The 23,330-nt window shown below is 37.5% G+C and overlaps 5 protein-coding genes and 1 non-coding gene across 7 annotated transcripts in view; 3 read left to right on the top strand and 3 right to left on the bottom strand.

Annotated features, from left to right (window-relative positions):
* Positions 1-551: 551 nt before the first annotated feature.
* Positions 552-9,320, bottom strand: LOC103839506. 2 transcript variants are annotated; one of them, XM_033280954.1, is made up of 2 exons: positions 1,129-9,320; positions 552-912 (listed from the first exon to the last, which is right to left on the bottom strand). In XM_033280954.1, the coding sequence occupies exon 1, from the start codon at positions 8,876-8,878 to the stop codon at positions 7,781-7,783; it is 1,098 nt and encodes a 365-aa protein (XP_033136845.1). In that variant the 5' UTR covers positions 8,879-9,320; the 3' UTR covers positions 552-912; positions 1,129-7,780. The 2 variants fall into 2 exon arrangements, with proteins under 2 accessions (XP_033136845.1, XP_033136844.1); XM_033280953.1 differs by having other exon boundaries at positions 1,109-9,320.
* Positions 5,816-6,382, top strand: LOC117127700 (uncharacterized protein At4g04775-like). Its single transcript, XM_033278326.1, has 2 exons — positions 5,816-5,983; positions 6,092-6,382. Exons 1-2 carry the CDS (start codon positions 5,816-5,818, stop codon positions 6,380-6,382), a joined length of 459 nt encoding a protein of 152 aa, XP_033134217.1.
* LOC103841102 lies at positions 6,678-7,704 on the bottom strand. The gene is made up of 3 exons (XM_033278327.1): positions 7,280-7,704; positions 6,829-7,210; positions 6,678-6,740 (listed from the first exon to the last, which is right to left on the bottom strand). The coding sequence occupies exons 1-3, from the start codon at positions 7,702-7,704 to the stop codon at positions 6,678-6,680; spliced, it is 870 nt and encodes a 289-aa protein (XP_033134218.1).
* Positions 9,321-15,736: 6,416 nt separating the features above from the next.
* LOC103839504 (E3 ubiquitin-protein ligase RHA2B-like) lies at positions 15,737-16,654 on the top strand. Its single transcript, XM_009116001.3, has one exon. The coding sequence runs from the start codon at positions 15,962-15,964 to the stop codon at positions 16,406-16,408; it is 447 nt and encodes a 148-aa protein (XP_009114249.1). The 5' UTR covers positions 15,737-15,961; the 3' UTR covers positions 16,409-16,654.
* Positions 16,655-17,165: 511 nt separating this feature from the next.
* Positions 17,166-17,239, top strand: TRNAN-GUU. Its single transcript has one exon. It is a non-coding gene; the product is annotated as a tRNA-Asn (tRNA).
* A 127-nt stretch (positions 17,240-17,366) lies between these two features.
* LOC103839503 (lipid phosphate phosphatase 1) overlaps positions 17,367-23,330 on the bottom strand; it is a 9,714-nt gene continuing 3,750 nt past the window's right edge. The window contains exon 2 of the mRNA XM_009116000.3: positions 17,367-18,480. Coding sequence (XP_009114248.1) covers positions 17,560-18,480 — 921 coding nt within the window. The 3' untranslated portion in view covers positions 17,367-17,559. The remainder of the gene's footprint in view (positions 18,481-23,330) is intronic.

Raw genomic sequence — 23,330 nt, forward strand, 5'->3', positions numbered from 1 at the left:
TGGCGAGGAATATGTAAAACAAGAGGTAGAGCTTAGACTATCACCGATGTATTTTACTATTTTTATTTTGAAAAGAAGAATTCTTAGAGTCCTACACGGAAAGTATTGTCACAGTAAATTATTTTTAAATGTATCTATCATTGAGTTGCTCCTATAGTTGGAGAGGAATCATACATGGAAGAAATCTATTTAGTAACGACCAGAACACCAAAGTCTGGAAAAATTCATAGGTCTCATTAAATGAACAAATCATACCTTTGATCTCACTCAGGAATCAGCCCTAGACCTCAAAGTAGCAGACCTACTAACAATTGATATACAATGGAATACAAAACGTCTAAAGGTGTTTTATCTCTCTTTTCTCTCAGATCAAATGTCTCAGACCAAGTCAAACTTGAGCAGAGGACGCCTACATTTGGCAACCAGTCAAGTTGGGGATATATACCACTAGGTTTGCTAATGTTATGCATTAATGAAAGCCATCAATAACGCGAGTCTCTTCGGAACAAAGTTCAGCTGGATAAAAGACATCTGGACAGGACATTTTTTCCAAAGATGAAGGTGTTTGTGTAGTCTATCATACAAGGATCACTCTCTTTAGGAAACAACTTACAAAAAAAAGAGGCATTCAGACAGAGATACTATGCACTAAATGTCAAGCCAAAGAAACAACAATGCATACATTCTTCACCTGCCCATTTGTGACAGGAGTTTGGAAATAAATTCTCCTTCACTGTGTAGTTCACATAGCTACGGAAGACGAATTCGAAAAAGTGTTGACTCTCTTCAAAGACAAGCTTTGCCTTCCACGAACGAGAATTTCTAGAAACATTCTCATGTGGATATGTTGGTCTATTTGGCTTGCGAGTAACTCTCTCATCTTTGAAGCAAGTTCTTCAATTTCTACAGATGCTGCAACAAGAGCTCTTAGATTAGCAAGGAAATGGATCAAAGCACAACACTCTAGATATAAAATCAGCAAAATCTTAACGGATCCGACAAAGAACATAATTCAAGCGACAACTCTAGATACAAGAACTATATGCAAAACTGACATGACATAGAATAAACTACTCATAAAGCAAGCGGGGTTGGTTTGGATCTTCACCGGAACCAGATTCACCACACCTCTCCAAGGTTCGTGTACTTAAGACTTCGTCAACTCCTCTCTCATGGCTGAAGCACTAGTAATGTGTTTGGCAATCATCAACGCAGAGCAATCAACCAAGTCATGCAGGTTAAAGAAATTCATGGAATCGTTTGTGATATCCATGCGATCTTCTTTGCGTTCGTCAATATCTCCTTCTTTCATTCCTCTCGTGATCGAAACGGAGAAGCCAATGCGTTGACTAAACTCTCTTTGCACTTGTGCTTTTGTAAATGGTGTTCATATGTGGGATAACTTGGGCATGAGATCTTTCTACTGATTAGTAATGAAAGAATTTGTGCACAAAAAAAAAATTTATAATAGAGATAAATTTTGTTTCATTGTAATTTTTAAAAATAACAATTTTTTAATATAAACTAAAATATAAAATAATGTTATCCTCCTTCTATAAATGAAGAAAAAATAGAGATGGATTGGAGTGATATTGTCTCTAAATATTTATTATAAAGACAAACTGGACCTTGATCCGCGCAACCGCGCGGGTATTTATTTTCAATTTTAAAATTTAGTTATACTAAATGTTATACTTGTGTTACATAGTTATTGTAATATGTTTTGAAATCCGACCCGGATTCAAGGCCGAACCGGTAAATCCGGTTTAGATTTTAAAAAAAATTATTACAACTATATAAAAACCCGATATAACATTACGATATTCTGGTTCATCGATCCCTACAGCTAGCAGCAGTTTCTTGAGTAATTTCTTCTAATCTCTGTTTTCTCCCCCTGTAACCTCTTTATTGATTCTTCAAATAAGTTGCTTGTGCAACAATTCTGTAAAAAACTTGAAAAGCTTTGGTATGAATCTTAACATTTACACCACAAAAAAAAACCCGATAAAACTTGTAAAAATTGTTAAAAACTGGAATCTGACTACCTGATCAACCATGCTTGACCCAGTAGATAACTCCTAGTTATTTTTTTCTTTAGATTTTTTTAGCTATATTATTAAAATTTGTTTTATATTCTAAGTAAGAAGTTAGGTTTTTAGATTTTTACCATCATCTAAACTTTGATTTCCGCACCCGCACGGATATTTTTTTTTTGTTTATACTAAATGATGCATTTGTAAAATTTAATCTTAATATATTTTTCAATTTATTTTTCAATAAAAATATGAAGGAAATAGAGAACTTGCATGGATTAACAATTTTTTTGAGTAAAATTTAATCGTAATATATTATCGATTTTTACAAGTTTTATCGGTTTTTTATATAATGGATTAAGATTTCTAAAAAATGAATGTATCAATTAATTTTCAATAATTGCAAATTAATTATGGGCTTAAGTTTGTATAAACATACATAATAATTTGGGTCATCTTAAATTAGTTGAAGTCCAAAATTTTAGCTAATTATTTAATTATTCTATGAAAAGGTTAACAGTAGAAAAAGTAATTTGAAATGGAAAATCTCTGCAAACATATATTTACGCACGCTAATTATTTAATTAATTGTTTTGAATTGATTGTTATTAGATATGGAAACCGATTGCATTGTTACCAAAGCTGGTTGAAAGAATAATTTAAAATAGAAAACCCTTATAAATATGCATTTATACTTTCATTTACATAATTCAAAATAGAAATTCCTATGAATATGTATTTATATTCGTTTTAAAAATTAAAATTAGATTTAGGATATGCATTAATTAAAGTATAAAAGACAAAAATCTTAAAAAGTAAGTAAATTTATTACTTCAGTGGCATATGATTGTAAATAAATTGAAAAATTGAAAGTTAATTTATTTGGGTACTTCTCTTTTAATAATATAGATATAAAAATGGACTAAAAATGCTCTTAAAAAGTTTAAGTTCTCAGGAACGTTATGAATCCACTATGAGAAACTGGCAACGTAATTCGTATACTTTCTTTGACTAAATATGTGCTCTTTCTGTTTTACATATTTTTGTAAAATTTTGTTTAGTATGACTGTCACGTAAAGTTTTATGTTCAAAATATACTTTTGATTTGTGAAAACGATTTTTTCTTTTTTTGAAAACTATAATTCTGAACTGACCTTTTGGAAATTAGTCCAAGTGTACTTGTAAAGTGAAGGTCATGTTTCCTCACAATCTCATTTTAGGACATTGTCTTAGTTGTGTGATTATGGCCTTCACACCACAAATCATCCAAAGTCCAGCCATCCTTAACGCTACTACTAACTATTATTTACGGATCTCTTTCTTTTCTTTATAAATGTCAAATTTATTGTTCCACAGAAAATTTTTGTTTGTACAAAGTACAATGAAATATATAAAAATGACAAATCATAAGAAAACCATATTAATTTCACCTCAAACTAACGGCGGATGAGCCAAGTTTGTAGTCAAGAAAGCTTATCATGATGTCTTTTCTAGTGTTATATATCATGTTGTGTCTCTCTTCTTTAATCACAATACATATTTATTTTTCTTGTAAAGGCTTTGTGGAGAATAAAAAAATGTGAAACATAATGCCAATCTTAATCAGGGCAGGAACTTAGATTTTGCATATAATAAAGACAAATTAGTTAACTAAAAACATGCTTAAAGTTCCTTTATCTGCTTTCAGTGACCTCATTACCCATTTAGTCATTCATAAATCATGATTGCCTCAATTCTTCTAGAGTCTTCTTCTACACTAACAATGTTTTGTTGTTGGAGATCTTTGATTATTTACACTTTGGTATCCTAACTAAGAATTATAAACGATAAACCCCAAACGAGTGTTGCAAAAAAAAAACCCAAACGAGTCTTGATACCCTTACATCTTCGCATGCACAATCTCATTTTAGGTCGTTGTCTTTGTTGTGTGATTTATCGCTTTTACACCATGCAACGTTCAAACTCCAGCCATCCTTAACATACAACTATCGTGTTTACAGCTCTCTCTTTTTCTTTTTTTTTTTCTTTTTTTTTCTTTTTTCTGAAATTTCAAATTAATTGTTCAATAGAAAATTTGTTTGTACAAAGAAAATGTAGTTATTTTCTTGCAAAAGGATTTGTGGAGAACAAAAATGTGAAACGCATTAGCCAATCTTAATCAAGGTATGAACTTAGATTTTTCATACAATAAAGACAAATTTGAAATTAGTTAATTAAGAACTTGCGTAAAGTTCCTTTCTATGCTTTCTATCGAATGCCTGACCTCATTACCCATTTAGTCATTCGTAATTGCCTGAATTCTTCTAGAGTCTTCTGATACACTGGCCCATAAGTCTTAGAATAAATAAAATGCGTTTGTTGTCGGGGATCTTTTGATTAATAATACTTCGGTATTAGCTAAGAGTTTTAAACCCCCAAAACGCGTCTTGACATACTTCTCATGCACATGTCACCCCGAAGAATTGACTCTCAGATCTCTCTAGGTGTTTGTGTTCACACTTCGCCACGCTCCATTTTAAACGATTTATTTTTCTTCTTTTTCTAATTTTGTTGGTGTTTTCCCACTTCAGGAAAAAATAAAATATTTTTTTAGTGTAACGAAACGTCGAATCCAATTGCATAGGACCACGTTGATGCTTGCTTGGCAATCTTATACAGACCTTGCTCTTCCTTCATCTTCTCTTCGTTTGTCTTTTTCGTTGTTTGCTTAAACTTGCTAGTTGATACGTTGATGTTAGTTATTTGACTAGACAAGAACGTGGACCAATTGGTTGGTCATATAATTAAATCACTGATCATCGACTACCAATAATGGAGCTTGGTTTTGGTTTCTAGACTTGCGTGGAAAGTCTTCCATAAATCTTTTTAACATCTTGGCGTCCAAATCCTGGTTTTATTTTTTCCAAGGTGTTACGGATAATCCCATTATTCTAAGCATCATCTCCAACTCCACTCTATGCTTCAACCATATTCTATTTATCACTCTATAATAAAATAAAAAATAAGTTTACACCAAATATAGAGTAATTTATTATTTTATTCATCACTTTTTTTTTTTACTTTAAAATAGAGTCCCATTATAGCGAATTCAAACTCTATTATAAAGTTACTATATTTTAGAATAAAAAATAGAGTACTATTGGAGATAGTTTTAGCCCATGTTCGAAAACTCGTTAGGCACTGCGCGTGCGGTGCGGTGGCACCTAGCGTCGAATGTATTAATCAGAAATTATACGGGGATTAATCAGGGTGTAACTTTTAGGGTTTTAATATTGTTTTAGGGGTTATAAACTAAATATGTGTAATAAATATCATGATTATGTGTGGTCTAGCGGTTAGTGCTTTTATGATAAGCGAGCCCAACCTCAGTTCGAAGGTTCTAGTGTCCATTTTCGATTGTTTCTTCTTTTTTAGGTTGGGGGCACGATCTATTTCCCCCTCGGAACTATTGCATAGCGCTGTATCTCCACAGAGTTTGGTGGTCATCCTCTTTCTCCCTAGATTGAAAGTTTCAAACCTTATTACACCTGGATCCGAAGTTCGAAATCTATATCTCCATACCGTTGAAATTGTCGGTCTGTGTACTCGAACCAATAGTAAACCAAATTTTCTTAAACCAAACCATTTGTAAACCTAACAAAATGGTTATCTACGACCCGACCCGAGAATCCTTTTATGTTTGTTTTAAATTCGCAATAACTGAGGAAGAACCCTAAAAATCGAATTGGGGAAACTCATATTTGGGGAGAATAAGAGAGAGATCGTGACAAAGAACACTAAAGATGAGCAATGTGTCTGGAAATTCGAGTGGATCATCAAGGAGGCGGTCAAGAGTTGTTGGTGTGCCAAAGAAATGTTGGTGTGGCTTTGAGATTCTTCCAAAGATGTCGAATTCAGTGAACAATCCGTACCGACGTTACTATCGATGTGGTTATGCTGTAGCGAAGAAGGTAATCCAAAGCTAAATCCCAAAAAAAAAAAAAAAATCATTCCAATGTTATATGCTGTAAATGTTGTTGATTTGTGACTTTCATTGCTATTAAATTCTCTGTTTATAGCTGGAGAATGATGACCATGCTTTCAAGTGGGTTGATGAAGGGTTACTAGATGAGATAGAGACATTACAAAGAAAATTTGGAAGACTTGAAGAGATGGTCACAGAGATTTTGGAAGAACGTGAGCTTGACGAGAAGAAGACGTTTGAGAGATTGGAAGTGAAGCTGGAGAAAGAGATATTCGAGAGAGTTGAGGCTGCATTGGTGGAGACAAAAGAGAGTGTGAAGAGAGTGTGTGTTGTTGTAGTAATTGGATGTGTTATGTTGATTGCTCTCACAAAAGTTATAGGTTAATCCATGTTAATGAATTGGTGTTTGTCATCTTTCATGTGTGAAACTCTTTGTCTTATGGTTGTGTGTTGTCTTTTTGTCATCTTTCATGTGTGAAACTCTTTGTCTTGTGGTTGTGTGTTGTCTTTTATGATGAACTCGTTTGTTTTGTAGTATGAAATCGTTTATGGTGTTGCAAAGCCAAAAGATATCTTAGATATATATATATATATATTCAAAATAGAGAGCATAATACAGAAGGTGACAAAGACAGAAACATAAAACCACTCTTTTTTTTTCTACTACATGTATCCGACTCCTAGATCTCTTGAGCAGCTGGCCCTTGGGAAGCTTTGATTTGTGATGTTCCATCCTTCTGACCCTGTAACAAACAGAAAAATGTATCAAAGAATAGCAAATTGATATGATACATCCTTATGACCCTCTAACAAACACAAATAATGGCATACCTTTTTATGGAACCGAGAGTTGTGGTTGGCCTCACCGCAAATTCCGCAATGCATTATTCGCTTCAGAGTTTTAGCTTTCTTCTTCACTGGCGACTCATTAACACCTTTCTTCCTCTTCTCCTTCGCATTCTTCTTTTTGCGGCCAGGTTGATCAGGATCAGGGGCTGGATGAACTGATGGAGCTGATGAACTTGGCCAGAACCGTGCTCCTCTTATCGGAATTATACCCTCTTCATAAGTCTTTCTCCACGTTGATGTCCGGAACCAGTGACAGACAAAGTCTTGAGCTTCTAGTTTCTTTTGGAGTATAACACCGTATCCATGCTCACATGGGATTCCTGTGATATCCCATTTCATGCAACTACATGATCTCTTCTCTAAGCTAACCCGAAAATAACATCATTCGAGATTCACTAACCACATATTATTTGTGCTCCTATGAACCACACACTTTGCAGCCTTATTATGTTCCTCTTGAAGATACTCAATCACATAAGGAGTACATATGTGTTTGTGTTCGGTAGCTTTAACATCTCTAGCAGCTATACGGACCATCGCCAGACGCGCAATTGTTTCTAACATCGGAACTAAGGGCTTCTCTCTCGCTTGAACTATAGAGCTGTTGAAAGATTCTGTAGAGTTGTTCTCAACATCCTCGCAGAAATTGCCTATCTTGTAAAATGCTCTTACCCAAGAAGTTGGATTTGTCTTCATAACATCTTCAAATACCTCTGAATCATAGTTGAACACACGGTCAAGCCTTTCCTTATATTCTGCCTCGTTATAGCTCCATGCAAGCCACCAAATTAGTTTCTTCAGCTCAGTCTTCTTCCCATGTCTGCCCTTCACGTTTCCATATATATGTCTGACACACATTCGATGCTCAATCTTTGGTAGCTCTGTTTTTACAGACTTGATCAGTCCCTGTAAAAAGATAATCTATTACACTTAATCATAGACACTTACATTTACAAGACAAAGAACTCACCTTTTGACGGTCTGAAATCAATATGAAACCATCACCATCATCTAAGGCCAAGTCTGCCTTGATGTTCTTCACAAACCACAACCAATTATCAGTGTTTTCAACTTGTACAACACCCCATGCTATAGGATAGATGGCATTATCAGCATCTCGACCTAGAGCAACCAACAATTGACCTTTGGTTTTTCCTCTTAAGAAGCAACCATCAACTCCTATTATTGGCCTACAAGTCGATTTCCATGTTCTCCTCAACACATCTAGACACACATAAAATCGATCAAACACATCCTGGCCTTCTTTATTTTTCACAGTTTCAACCTCCACCGTAGAATTGATGTTTGATTCCATGATCTCAGCTGCGTAGTCACGAAGACGAGCAAACTGCTGCTCATATTCTTTGTCAATCCATCTCAATGCCTTGTTTCTAGCAGCTTGACATTGAGGTCTTGAGACACTAATCTTCCATCTTTCCTTAATAATTTCTTCCATCTTCTTAGGCATATAATACTCCATTTCTTCCCTGATCTTATCCACAAATAACCTAGCTATAACAGGGACTTTAATCATCTTACATTCTCCATTGGGTACACAACTATGCTTATCCTTGAACACTCTTATCTGCCATCGCTCAGATTCTGCCCTAGTAGAGCAGTAGATACGCCAACCACACACCGAATCCACATTTCTTCCTGCACAACAATATCCAAGCTTGGTTTTGTCATATCTATATTGCTTCAGATTATAGCCTGTCTTCAATGCGTAGTCAAGAACAGCCTCTTTAAATGCCACTCCATTGAAGAACAGTTGCCCTTCGAACAGGTTTCCATCACTTCGTCTCAGGCGGTCACGATCTCGGGTTCTTTGTTTCTTCGAAAGTGTTTGTCCCTCTTCCTCCTCAGCATCACTGTCGCTATCACTCTCTGGAATAATATCATGACGGATTGGAGCCTCATCAATGAAACCAGCCACAACTTCCTCGATTCGAAAGGCGTTTCGCTCCATAGCTTCTTCATCGTCAGATTCGTCAACAAGAGAAGGCACTTCATGAAACGACACAACAGACATTGATAACAGATGTAATCAACTAGAAACCCTCGAAAATCTCCTCTCAATTTCAAAGATTTAGGTGATTTTGTTTTTAGGGTTCGTTCTTAAGGTTACTTTTTTTTTTGTCGATGAAGAAACCCAGAACTCGGGTATTTAGATTTGGATAATCGGGTTGTAATTGATAATTTAATGGGTTGTTTTGGTTTAATCAAGTATATAATTGGTTATAGGATGATCAGGTTTAATTTATATACAGTAAACCAACAGTAAACCAGTTTTGGGTGTAAAAGGATTTCGAACTTTCAATGCAGGTGTAAAACGATCATCATCTTTGTATCCAGGTGTAATAAGGTTTGAAACTTTCGATCTATGGAGAAAGAGGATGACCACCAAACTCTGTGGGGATACAGCGCTATGCGATAGTTCCGAGGGAGAAATAGATCGTGCCCCCTTTTAGGTTTAATAAAGTTTAAAAGACATAAATGTCTTCGTCTTCAACATTCAACAAGTAAACTTCAGACCTGTCTTCTTTTATTGTTTACGATTTTTTTCTTTTTTCTTCTTATTCTTATGATTTTTAATCAACATATGTCAGATTTACAATAGAATACGTGATTTTTGGAACTTCAAATATAAGAAAGGATAAACTTTTTATTTTTCACAGATTAAGTGACCGAAGAACGTCAAATCGCTGCACTTTGTGGTCGAACAACGTGTTTGCGGCGAATATACGGCCCTAGTCGGCGAGTTTTCCAATAGAGGTTTTAGCATGCGTGTTCAGCACAAATTTTCTGCAAATCCACTTTAGTATATTATATTCGAGTTATGTCCTAAAATTCAAAACACACTTTGCAAAATTATTCATATTAGAATTTATGCTATGAGATTCACAATCAGCCTGACGTTACCTGCGAGTAGGCAAATCAAATCCTAGCTTTTGATCCCATATAATGTTTGAATCGAATTGTTTATTTCATTTTTAAAATGTTTTAGATTTAGCAAAATCTCATGAGAGAGAAAACTGAGACTCAAGAAAAAACTTCCGTTCACTATGGTGGATTGTCAAATTCACCTTATCTCGTATCACTTATCAAAATGTCATGTAAGATTAATAAAAATAATATTAAAATTTAAAAAAAAAATGGCTGAAAAAAAAGAAAGACGTTAACGCTGACATTAGGGTTTAAGGTTTATAGGGCTTACGATATAAGGTTAGGTTTAGGGTTTTAAAGTTTTGGGTTTAGGGTTTTAGATTTAGATTTTTAGGTTTAGGATTTAATGTTTAGCTTTTAAAATTTAGGATTTTGCTTAATTACTACGTCAATTGTTTACATTGGCATCCTTCTTTTTTTCTAGCTATTTTGCTTTTTTCATAAAAAAATATTATTTATTAATTTTATATGTCATTTTGATTGGTGATAAAAGATGATGTGAATTAAACAGTTCACCAGAGAGAATGAACACAAGTTTTGGTAGAGACTAAAGTATATGAAACCTAGGAATAAAAAATACTGATACCACAATTTCATAGAACTAAGTGAGTTTTTTCTCCTTTTGATAATCCAAGGCATCCGTAGACCAAACCCCAACCGACTAGTTCTATGGAAACATATCAACTAGGCGCCAGACAAATCCAGTTACTCGCAATATCAATTAAAAATTCATATTTTTTTATTACACAAGCGGATAAATATGAATTTAGTAGGTTTCAAACCCATGATAGGCTTATCATATTTCGAAATATGTCGTACTACTCGACCATGCTTGTGTGGTTAGAACTGAATGAGTTACATACTAAAATTTTAATCATTTAGAAAACAAAATGGTTTCGTTTCCGGTCGACATATCTATACCTTTTATTTTGTCACCAGTCGACAGATCTAGCTATTATGGTTTATGCGTATAAACAGTGAGTATGGATTAGACACGCACACGCTATTAACACAAGAGTCCATTACAACCATGGAATGAAGATGACGAGATGTGGAGTAGTGTAATTAGGCTTTACTTACTAATTATGATGTTAAATCGAGAGATGGTCCAATAATGGGGTATAATTAGGTCAAAAGAGAGTCGATGTGGTTGTCAATGGTTGGCTAATGCGATGACTTATAGTTTGGATATAATCTTAATCCCAACTTGTGTCTATTTTAAGAGCCCCTCGATCTCCATATCTTTTTGGACGGCGGGACACCTAAAACCTCTCCCTTTTCTATTCTATTGTAATTATGTTTTATTATTATAGTAATGATCATTACTATAATTTAATTAGTTTCTTAAAAAGAAAGTTATGATCATTCATAGGTAGCACGAAGTGAATACTTGGAATGAAGGAGCATTACAAAGCATATTTGCATCACGAGGGAGACAATAAGCGAGGCGCGGATCGTGCTAATAAATCTTAGTCGAGTCCATAAACGAATAGCTCTGAACTCTTATAATTAAAAGAATAACCATAAGGGATAATTAATTAGTTGGTTCCCTGTTAGTTTTCTTTTTTTTTTTGAAACGGGCATCACTGTCAGTTGTTAATTAAAGAATAATTTCAAACCGCCCACTTCCTTTTTATATTCTGTAAAACGATTCTCCAATGTTCTACACTTGAGTAAATCAATAGTATATAACCCTAGATGGTGAGTTATTTAATGAAGCCGTTTGTAAACAATAATTAAAACACTACTTAAGCTATCTCGGATTAATAATGTGTAAAATCCAACGAATGTCGACGCTATTACAACTTTTTCATGTTGAGGATGAGGAGTACTCTTAAAAAGTTGATCGATATTCAAGACTAGGGTGACTCAATAACTCTGTTGATTGGACGTTGTATTTAATCACAACTTAATAAATACTTGTACCAAACAAAAATCTTACTCCATATGTTTCATATTATATTATACAAAGTTTAAAAAATTTCACAAAATCTTACATATTTTATTTTATTTTTATTTAATAACCTTTGTTCGTTTTATCAATCCTGAGATAAACGGCATCAACTCAAAATTATCTCTACGGTTAGGCAAACACAACATAGTCATAGTCAAGACAAAATAGATTTACTTATTCAGTTGCTGGCAAATAAAAACCAGTAAATATGACACTGAAAATATAAGCGACAACGACAATTCTGATTTTCTGCCTATGATTATCAGTTTACGACTGTTTTAGTTTCAACATAATTTTTTTTTTATCGTAGTGTAATTGTTGGCCGATGCCGCTAGTCGAAACGTCTTTAAAACGAAGAGGATCAACATATTAATTTGTTTGTATTTGATATTTAACGAGTTACAATAAAAAACATTAATTTGTTTGTATTTGATAATTAACTAGTAAAAATATTGATAAAAATAAAAAATTAATAAAAATACATTAAAAGTGTAAAATGACTCCAAAAATAAAATAAAATTTAAAGTTCAGAACAATAACTATTACAAAAACGGAGGAAATAATAAACACCTAGGACCAATAGTAATAATAATATGATTTGATATCAGGAGATTGAGAAAGTAGTGATGTTATGTTTTCATATGATGGAAATTTTGGAGTTAATGTGTAATCATGAAATTCTACATATCGCAAGAAGCGTGATACATTATATGCTTCTTTTAGACACTCAGATCCCGATCGGCCAAAATTATTTTTCATGGATCAATCATACTATGGTTAGTGGACTCGTATGGATCTAAAAGGAATAAATGAGAAAACATTTTGGACTTCAAAGATGTTAACAAAAATATTTCAGCTCTCTTTGCGAAAATAGAAGGATTTCGCATTGATCTCAGATAACATAATCATTGCGCATGAAGCTGTTCATGGATTGATAGCGCATCCACGTATCTCGGAGGGGTGTATGGCAGTAAAGACCGATATGTCTAAGGCATATGACCGTGTAGAATGGAATTATCTCAGGAGTTTACTGCTAGCTTTGGGCTTCAGCGTTATTTGGGTTAACTTGGTTATGAGGTGTGTGAGATCAGTCACCTTTTCGGTTCTCATCAACGACCAGCCGTTTGGTCTGATTAATCTTCAACGAGGTATAAGACAGGGTGATCTTCTTTCGCCCTTTCTTTTTGTACTTTGTACTGAGGGGTTAACTCACCTGCTTAATGTGGCTGAAAGAAACGACCTGATCAATGATATGAGGTTTAGGGAGAACGGACCAGCGGTTAGTCATATGTTTTTCGCGGATGATAGCCTATTCCTGTGTAATGCCACCGGAAACGAAGCTTCTGCCCTGCATAGAATTCTAAACTTCTATGGTAAAGCGACATGTCAAAACATCAACTTGGAAAAATCATCAATTTCATTTGGTGGTAAGGTCAACGAGGAGTTAAAAGTTGACATTCAGAGGATCTTAGGGATCATGAATCAGGGCGGAGCTAGCAAATACTTAGGACTACCGGAATGCTTCTCGGGCTCTAAGGTGGACCTGTTTTCCTACCTCAAGGACATAACACAAGGGAGGCTTGACGTTTGGTTTTATCAGCTCCTATCGCAGGGAGGAAAGGAAGTGCTTATCAAATCAACGGGCTCGTCTATCTCTACGTTTGCCATGTCGTGTTTTAAGCTCCCCAAAACCATCACTGACAAATTATCAAGCATGTTAGCTGCGTTTTGGTGGGGATCTGAGCCTAATCACAGGAAGATTCACTGGATTTTTTGGGAACGTCTCTGTCTCCCGAAGGATAAGGGAGGAATGGGTTTCAAGGATCTGGAATCCTTTAATCTGGCGATGTTGGCAAAACAGGCCTGGAAACTCCTTACCACTCCGGACTGCTTAATTGCAAGGTTCCTAAAGAGCAGGTACTATCCAGAAGGTGACTTTCTCTCGGCGTTGTTAGGTTCCAGACCGTCGTACGCTTGGAGAAGTTTGTTGTGTGGAAGAGAACTTCTTCTGAAAGGCATTAAACTCATGGTTGGTAATGGGCTTCATACTAGAGTCTGGTGTGATAAATGGGATGACGATCCGGTGGAGGGCTTGAGAGCTCCTTGGATTTAAAATCTTACCTTTGATGTCAACCTAATGGTATCTTACTTGATAGATTTCCCAGCGCGGAGATGGAAGGAAGACGTGCTTAATGACCTTTTTGTGCCGTCTGATATTGAGTTTCTACTTAAGAACCAACCGGCTGTCCTTAAAGAGGATTTTTTTTTTGTTTGGAGGCTGACTAGAAGTGGCAACTTTTCGGTTAGTTCTGCTTATCAATTAGCTTTCTCTGAGAAAATAAAAAGATCTCAACCGGAAGCCCTAATTCAGCCATCGCTTAATCCACTAAAAGAGAAGGTCTGGAAAGTGCCTACTTATCCAAAAATCAGGGTGTTCTTTTGGAAAATGTTGAATGGAGCCTTGCCGGTGGCTGAACTGCTGGAAGCAAGAGGTTTGAAAGCAGACATGAGGTGCCAAATATGTGGTTGGGAGGGAGATACTATTAATCATATGCTTTTCATATGTCCTGTGGCAAGACATGTGTGGGCAATTTCTAGCATTCCGAACCCGCGGTTTGGTTATCATGCGACATCGATTTATGAAAATATCAGCTACCTGCTGGATTTGAAGCAAGTGGGTACGGGTGTAGGTCCGGACCTCCGGATATGGCCTTGGATATTATGGATACTTTGGAAGGCAAGAAATGAGCTCATGTTTAAAAGCCTACGACCGGAGCCATCAAACATTCTGGACAGAGCTCTGCGGGATGCCGAGGAGTGGTTTGAGGCTCAAAAGGTTGAAAAGAAGTTGTTGTCTGAAGTTAACGTGAGGCCACGCGTGATCAAAGCAAAGTGGAGTCCTCCTCCTGCGGGATGGAAAATGTGCAATGTGGGCTTCGAGTGGAACAGATTTAACTTCGTGGTAGGGGGACGTTGGGTTGTGCGTAATGAGCGCGGTGTTGTTCTATGCCATAGTAGAAGAGCTTTTAGCAATATTCAATCTATGGATGAGGCTAGGCTGGTGGTGTTTCTATGGGCTTTAGAAAGTATGGGGAGCCAGAGGATGTCGAACATCATAGTGGCTGGTGATTTTCGCGAGCTGGTTGGAGCGGTGGAACGACCTCAAGCATGGCCATCCTTTCTTCATCAGGTTGGAGAGATTGAGATGGGTTTGGCACGGATTGAGGGTTGTCGTTTGATGTCTGTGGTCAAAGAAGCAAACAAAGGAGCAACTTTCATAGCACAAAGCGTTACTAGGCAAGGACTGATAAGGTCTTATGTGCAGATTGGTCATCCCCTGTGGCTATTTGAGTCTTTTGTCAATGAAAGCCGCTTCCTTTGATTGTTTGTATTGGGTTATTTTTTGGTGAGATGTGGGCAGGGATGTCAGTGTGTCCGACCGGAGCTGTTGCTATAGGTATAAGTTTTTGGGTTAGTTGAGATGCAGACATCCATTATGTTGGGAATTCTGTTGTCTTTGGGTCCATTTCATGTTTGTTTAGAAGGTGTTCTTCCGATGAATGAAAATTTAGTGAAAAAAAATAAAAAATAGAAGGATTTCTTTGGGCAATGTCTTATTTGTGTGTTACTACTAGTGATCACAATACACGTAGAGACAGACTGCTCTGATTTGATTGATATCCAATCGACTGACCAATATTTGCCGTTTTTTACGAGATCAATTTTCGGATTTTAGCATTTTCCATATCCCTAGAGCCAGGAATATGCGAGAAGTGGTAGTGCTTTTCTTTTCTATGTAGATTGGTTTGGACTGAACATCTCTTTAGAACGATTTAAATTGGCCTTTTCTATGTAAATCCTCTTCTGTGTGAATTCAAGCATGAAATGCTTTTGACTTGATTTCTTTCCTTCTTTCTTTTTCCTACGAATTTCATAAATTTGGGGGATAAAAATGAAAAAAATGAAATATTTGGGCATATAACTTTTTTATAAAAATGAAAGTAATTGGATGAATAGTGTGAAAAGGAGTGATGTTGATAGGGTTAAGAAAGAGCAAAGAGAAGGGTCCCGCAACACGTGGCCTGTGTAATTTCATCTCTCTCCTCTCCTATTCTCCATATAAGGAAGAGAGAGCCGGTGGAAAAATAAAATAGCAAATCCCTAAAAATTCAAGCAGAAGCAACACACACTCACAAGATTATCTTGTAGAAGAAGATGGGACTACAAGGTCAACTCTCGGACGTTTCCTCCGATTCAATCCCTCTGATGCTCGTCGCTCTCATCGCTACTTTCTTCAAACACCTCCGCTCTTTCTTCCTCCGCTTCTCCTCCTCCTCCGTTGTCGTCGTCGAAGAAGATGCTTCAGCCTCCTCCGTTTACTCCGGACTCGCGAACCTCGCCGACCAGCTCAAACTCAACCGACTCTTGTCATACCTCTACGCTGATAACGCCGCCTCCGCATCCTCGGATTGCATCGTGTGTTTGTCTACACTCAAGACCGGAGAACAAGTGAGGAAGCTGGATTGCAGACACGTGTTCCACAAACAGTGCTTGGAAGGTTGGATCCAGCATCTCAATTTCAACTGCCCCTTGTGTAGATCTCCATTGATTCCCCACGGAGGATCTGATTCGATCCCTCTTGTCACTACTGCATCTCGTTAAATTTTTTCCATTCACTATGAACAAAGGAAAAGAGAGATGAAGAGTTTGGGGGGCTGTTTTTGATCTCGTTGCTTTCTCCTCTTTTCTTTTTTTTAGGGCTATTTGTGTGATTATTATTTATATATTTTCGTTCTTTTTTTTTCCCAGGAATTTCTCAGATCGGAGAGGTTCTTTTGGTTTTGTTGTAAATTTTTAGTATGAAATGTTTTGTTGTTCAAAAATTAGAAAATCCGAAAGCTTGCAATACTCCCTGGAATTGTAATATTTTCCAGCATAGAGACAGAAACTAGTGGTACTATTTTTTATCAACTTGTTGCATTTCACTCCATTGGTTTGAATTTGGATATGACATGAATGAATCTATAACAGCAGCAATCAACATTTGCCATGTGACCATGTCTATACTTAAATTTCCAATTCATGAAAGTAATGTTGTGTCAAATGTGGCGGCAATAATTGATCTGTTTTAAACCCACTAAACAACCTCTGATGGCTTTTTAGGTTATTTAGAACAAATGCCTCTGGGGCATCTGGGTGGGTCTTTATTTAGTCGGAACTCCGAAGATTGAACTAATGTCTAAGAAGCAAAACAACCCAACTAGAAACTCTTATTTCACTTGTATTACGATCAGTCCAATATTACAAGGGGGTCTGAAACATAAGAAACCCAAATATATACAGGATAACAAATTAAGAGATTACAAGGCTGTATTTTTGATTTTGTTAAAATCACTTTATTTTTCTCCATTGTCAAAAAGCTGGAATAGCTCAGTTGGTTAGAGCGTGTGGCTGTTAACCACAAGGTCGGAGGTTCGACCCCTCCTTCTAGCGCTATTTTGTTTGTGGCTCTACTTCGTTATAATAAGAATCTCTCTTTTCTTTTCGTACTTCGTACTCTACTTCCAATTTTATCGTTTTATTGTGAGTTAGGGAGAGATGTATAATCGGAATATAGATATATGGTGCCATCTTCTTGACGACTCTGATTAAAAAAAATGCCAAAAACCAAGATATGAAGAATAGATTTACATACAAATGTAAGAGTACTAGTTAAAGGTTAAAAAATACACATGCAACTACCTCATCCACACTCTCACGACGACCAAAATGAAAAATACCAAATAATCAAATGAAGAAAGAAGAGGAACTAATCATCTTCGAACAGATGAAGTGCCAGACTCCATGTTTTCAAGAGAAGTTGGTTCCACCTGCAAAGACATTGTCCTCAACACATCTCCATTCTGCGCTTGTCCACGCTCCTGCGCCGCTCTAAAATAAGCATAAGGACCCCACCCTTCTTCGTGGTAAGGGTTAGGATAAAACTGACGGTAACAAAAGGCAGCCACAAAGAGACCAATAAGAGCTCCAGCAAAGACGTCTTGCCAGTGATGCCAGTAGTCATCCACACGCGATATCCCCACGAGACAAGCCGCGAGAAGAGGAGCGAACACAAGGCAGAGCTTAGCAACATGCCCTTCTCTGTTAAAGGCCTTGACTTTACCAGACAAGTAAAGCGAGAGGTAGCCAAGTCCCGCGAAAGACCAAGACGTGTGTCCACTCGGGAAGCTTTTGTGACCTTCTTTAACCTCTCCTGGTTTACCATGGCATATCACACCACCCAAGGCATTGTAAACCTCTTTGCCGTCAGGGAAGCAACGCCAGTAGAAGTTAGGACGAGGGCGTCCCGTGGCGAGCTTGATGGAGTCAGTGATGATACCAGTTATCAAAACCGTGAAGAGAAGCCCGAGAATGCTGTGGTGAAGATCGTACACGCAAGTCCTCTTCATGTAGAAACAGACGAATACTATGATCGGGAGCAGCACAGCGTAGATTGGTACGGACCAGACAGGGACGGTGTTGTCATTAAAAGGGTATTTAAGATCAGTCATCATGTCTCTCCCAACGTATCTGTAGAAAGGAGATATGAGCTGCAAACCGATCTCGATGGCCACCAAGATCACGAGTATGATCCAGTCGTGTTTGTGTTTAGAGGCGACGCCGGCTCCATGGCTTCTTATCGTGTGGATAGCAAGATCTATCTCCTGCATCCTCCCTCTCTGCGGCTCCTGTTCCTGTTCAAGAACACACACATGAATCAGAATCAAGTCAGAGACATGTAATCAGTAATCTAACTGGATCAAAAGGATGTATGTATAAATATAATACTAGTTGGGGGTTTGAAGTCTCTGATTTGGATGAGCGTAGTAACGGAATGCAATTCATTCTCAATATGCGTTAATCATTGACCAAATCAGACCATATAAGTTTGATTGTGAAGCGCAGTTTCTGATTAGTATATTATTATTTTGTTATTACCACGACAACAGATTGCTTTACATCCAGCCAGTTCTGTCTGTATGATTCATCGCTGTCCTAAGCACGGTTCTCATTAACTATATTTTCGTTGACTTCTAACTAACTTATTAAGCTGAGCTCTTTTTCAGAAGTAATGAAAAAAGAAGATAAACACAAATGATACTCCTTTTTTCTGGGAGATATTTTATTTTTGTCTCTACACATATTAAAACAACATTCAAATTCGGTAATAAATGTTTTATTTTTCTGATTAAATACTTTAATAAATATAATTATTTTAAGTTAATAATAATTTACCTTTCTTAATTTGCAAAAATACATAGAAAATCTGAAAAATCTATTTTTAGAAACCTTTTTTTTGTAACATAAACATTTTTTTTTGTAAGACATTTATCTTTTAAAAATTGAATAGAATAATTTGGAGGAAGTGGAACAGAGAGACGAGTTAATTAGGGTTGTTAATCTTTTACCAACCGCTTGTGTTACACAATGATCACAGTGTGTTACACACGAGTTCGAGAGAAAGAATAAGATAGACGTTTCAGGCTTATAAACTTTACTGAAAATACTTTTGTATTATTGAGATTCGGTGATATATTTACAACAGATGATTGATCTTTATATAGAGATCGAATCAATACAAGTATAAGAGACACAACTATTTATACTAAAGGACACAACATGAAGAGTTACAACTCTTTGTGTAATAACATAAATAACTAACTTATGTAAATGTATCAAGGAGAGATTAGATTATATAGTTTAACACTCCTCCTTAATCATATCTCGACTTGACTCCAAGCTGCTTCCTTAGATCTTCAAATCTTGAACCGCCCAATGCCTTTGTGAGAATGTCTGCGAGTTGATCATCCCCTTTGCAATACTTCAGTTCAATGATTCCCTTTTGCTCAGCTTCCCTCACGAAATGGTACTTGATCTCTATGTGCTTCGTCCTTCTGTGTTGCACCGGATTCTTCCCAATTGCTATTGCTGATTTGTTGTCACATAAGATCGGAATGCCTCCTTCAAACTTCTGACCAAAGTCTTCAAATAGTCTTTGTAACCACACTGCTTGATTTGCTGCTGCACACACGGCTATGTACTCTGCCTCAGCCGTTGATTGCGCCACTCTTTGTTGCTTGCTTGACTGCCAACAAAACATGGCTGATCCAAGAGTAAACACATAACCTGAAGTGCTTTTCTTGTCTTCCTTAGAACCACCCCAATCGCTGTCCGTGTAGCCTAGAAGTCTTGGTTCTTTCACGCTTGTGAAGTACACTCCAAAGTTTGATGTTCCTTTGACATATCTTAACACCCTCTTGGCTTCTTGGTAGTGCTTCATGCGAGGTGATGAAATGTATCTTGAGAGATAGGCGCTTGCATACATCACATCAGGTCTTGATGCACACAAGTACAAAAGCCCTCCAATGATGCTTCTATACTTAGTCGGATCTCCATACTCCTTGTCATCCTCAACTCCTTTTCCTTGTGGTGTAAGTGGATTGCTTACACTCTTGCTGTCTCGCATCCCAAACTTGTCTACAAGTTTGTTTGCATATTTTTCTTGTGAAAGAAATATGCCTCCATTGTCTTGAATTACTTCCATTCCAAGAAAGTAGTTCAACAATCCAAGATCCACCATCTCGAATTCTTTCTTCATGTTCTCCTTGAATGTGTTGATGCTCTGAATGTTGCTTCCTGTGATGATTATATCATCCACATATAGACTCACGATCAACACATCTCCTCCTTGCTTCTTGATGTATAAGGCCGCATCATTCATACTCCTCTCAAAACCGTTTTGAAGAAAGTATGAATCTATCCTTCCATACCATGCCCTTGGGGCTTGCTTTAAACCATATAAAGCTTTGTGTAGCCTTAACACCTTGTGTTCCTTCCCGTGTGTCACATACCCAGGCGGTTGTGTGACATACACTTCTTCCTTGAGGTCGCCATTGAGAAAGGCTGACTTCACATCCATCTGATACAATTGCCACTTCATCTGAGCCGCATAGGCAAGTATGGCTCGTATTGTATCATGTCTTGAGACAGGAGCAAACGTCTCAAGGTAGTCAACACCATACTCTTGAGAGAACCCTCTTGCAACTAGCCGCGCCTTGTGCTTGATGTGATTGCCGTTTGCATCGGTCTTGATCTTGTAGATCCACTTCACACTTATCACATTCTTCTTCTTTGGCTTGTCCACTAGTTCCCACGTCTTGTTCTTCTCAATCATGGCTATCTCCTCATTCATTGCTTCTCTCCATTCCTTGGTACCACACGCTTCATCATAAGTGTATGGTTCTTCATTTGCATGAAGACAAGCTTCTATAGCTTGAGCCGCTTCATCAAGCTCTACTCTCGGTGCCCTTTCCATGATATCAACCATGGACTTGAACTTCCTTGGTGCCTCAGAAGTTTCTTCATCTCCACTACTAGTATCATGATCATCATTTTGAAAAGAAATAGGACTGAAAGTACCTCCAAATTGTTCCTCAGGACTGGATGCACCTTCGGTTTGTTCCTCAGGACTGGATGCACCTTCGGTTTGATCCTCAGGCGAGTGAGAGTCTTCCATAGACAACTCCAATGTCTTCCTCACTTCTTCTTGCCTTTTCCAATCCCACTTCTTTCCTTCTTCAAACTCGACATCTCTTGATACTTCAATCTTCTCATTCTCCAAAATGAGAACTCTATAGCCTTTGGATTGGTTGCTATATCCAACAAAGACTCCACGCTTTGCCTTGACGTCTAGCTTCCTCCTCTTTTGATTTGGGATATGTATGTAGCATATGCTACCAAACATTCTCATGTGTGACACATCTGGCTTGTGTCCACACCACTTCTCTATAGGAGTGACATCTTCTTCTATTGCCTTTGATGGCAGACGGTTTTGAAGATATGAGGCAGTGTATACCGCTTCTGCCCATAACTTGAGCGGTAAGTCTTGCTCTGCCAACATCGATCTAGCCATCTCCACCAAGGTCCTATTCATGCGCTCCGCTGCACCATTTTGTTGTGGTGAATAAGGCAAGGTGACTTGCTTATTGATTCCTTCTTCTTCACAGAACCGGTTGAATTCTCGTGAAGTGAACTCACCACCTCCATCTGATCTCAGTGTCTTGATGGTACAATCCGACTGCTTCTCCACCATTGCTTTGAACTTCTTGAACAGTGAGAATGTCTCTGACTTTTGCTTCATGAAGTATACCCAACACATGTGAGTATGATCATCCAAGAATAGCAAAAAGTATCGGCTTCCATCAACAGACTGGTGCTGCATCGGCCCACATACATCCGTATGTACAATCTCAAGCTTCTCTCTTGTCTTAGTTTGAGATTCCTTTGGGAAGCTTTTGCGTGATTGCTTTCCAAGTCTACACGCCTCACATGCTTCCTTCTTGACTTTAAACTTTGGTAATCCCTTTACCAAGTCTTTGTCTTGCATTTGTTGCAACCTTTTGTCGCCTACATGACCAAGTCTCTTGTGCCATGTCTCCATCTTTCCTTGCTCACTAGCGCTCAAGGCCTCTTCTACCTGAGCCGAACTCATCCTGATTCGATAGCTTTTGTGAGTCATTGGGATATCCATTATCCTCCTTCCTTTTGCATCATCTATGATGCATCTCTTCTCTTGGAAACTCACCCGGTATCCGCTTGAAACAATTTGTGGAACACTCAACAAATTTTTTGCCAAACCCGGAACCAAGAATACATTTCTGATGGTCTTCTTGCCACCTTTGGTCATGACGGTAATGTCTCCTTTACCGGCTGTCATGACTGTGCTTCCATTTCCAATCTTTATTGGAACCTTGATACTCCTATCAAGCTTTGAGAAGTAACTCTCCTCCTTTGTCATATGATTAGTTGCTCCACTGTCTACTAACCAGACATCTTCCATCACTGTTGTTGCTGCTTCGCTCGCACTGAACAACATGTGATCTTCATTTGAATCTTCTTCGAGACTCACATGTGCCTTCTCTTTCTTCTTTGAGTAGCACTGATTTGCAAAGTGGCCTAACTTGCCACAATTGTAACACTCCTTGTTACTTCTGTGATCCTTCTTTGGATCTTCCTTCTTCTGTTTCCTCCAACACTCGCTCTCATTGTGGTTGTTTCTCTTGCAGAAACCGCACCACTTCTTGCCTCCTTGGCGCTTTGAGTTGTCTTGTGTAACACCAGAATTTTTGTGTTTAACACGAGCATCGAATGCTCCTTCACTGGTGCTTTCTTCTCTTGCAGCCAGCCTTGCTTCATGAGCCTTCAAGATCCCGATCAACTCTGTCATCTTTGTTGAAGTCAAATCGCTTGTTTGCTCCAACACACTGACTATGCTATCGAACTTGGCTGGGAGAGAGATGAGTATCTTCTGTATGAGTTGAACATCTGACTTCTGTTCACCATGATAAGTTAATTGATTTGCCAATTCAACTATCTTATCTGTGAAGACCTTAATGTCTTCATTCTCATACATCTTCAGATTCTCATACTCCCTTCGCAATGTTTGAAGTTTAATCAAACGAACTTGAGGAGAGCCTTCATACTCCTCCTTCAATGCATCCCACGCCTCTTTGGATGTTGATGCTGCTGCAATCCGTGAGAATAT

Source organism: Brassica rapa, chromosome A09 (genome assembly GCF_000309985.2).
Source record: "Brassica rapa cultivar Chiifu-401-42 chromosome A09, CAAS_Brap_v3.01, whole genome shotgun sequence".
NCBI lineage: Eukaryota > Viridiplantae > Streptophyta > Magnoliopsida > Brassicales > Brassicaceae > Brassica > Brassica rapa.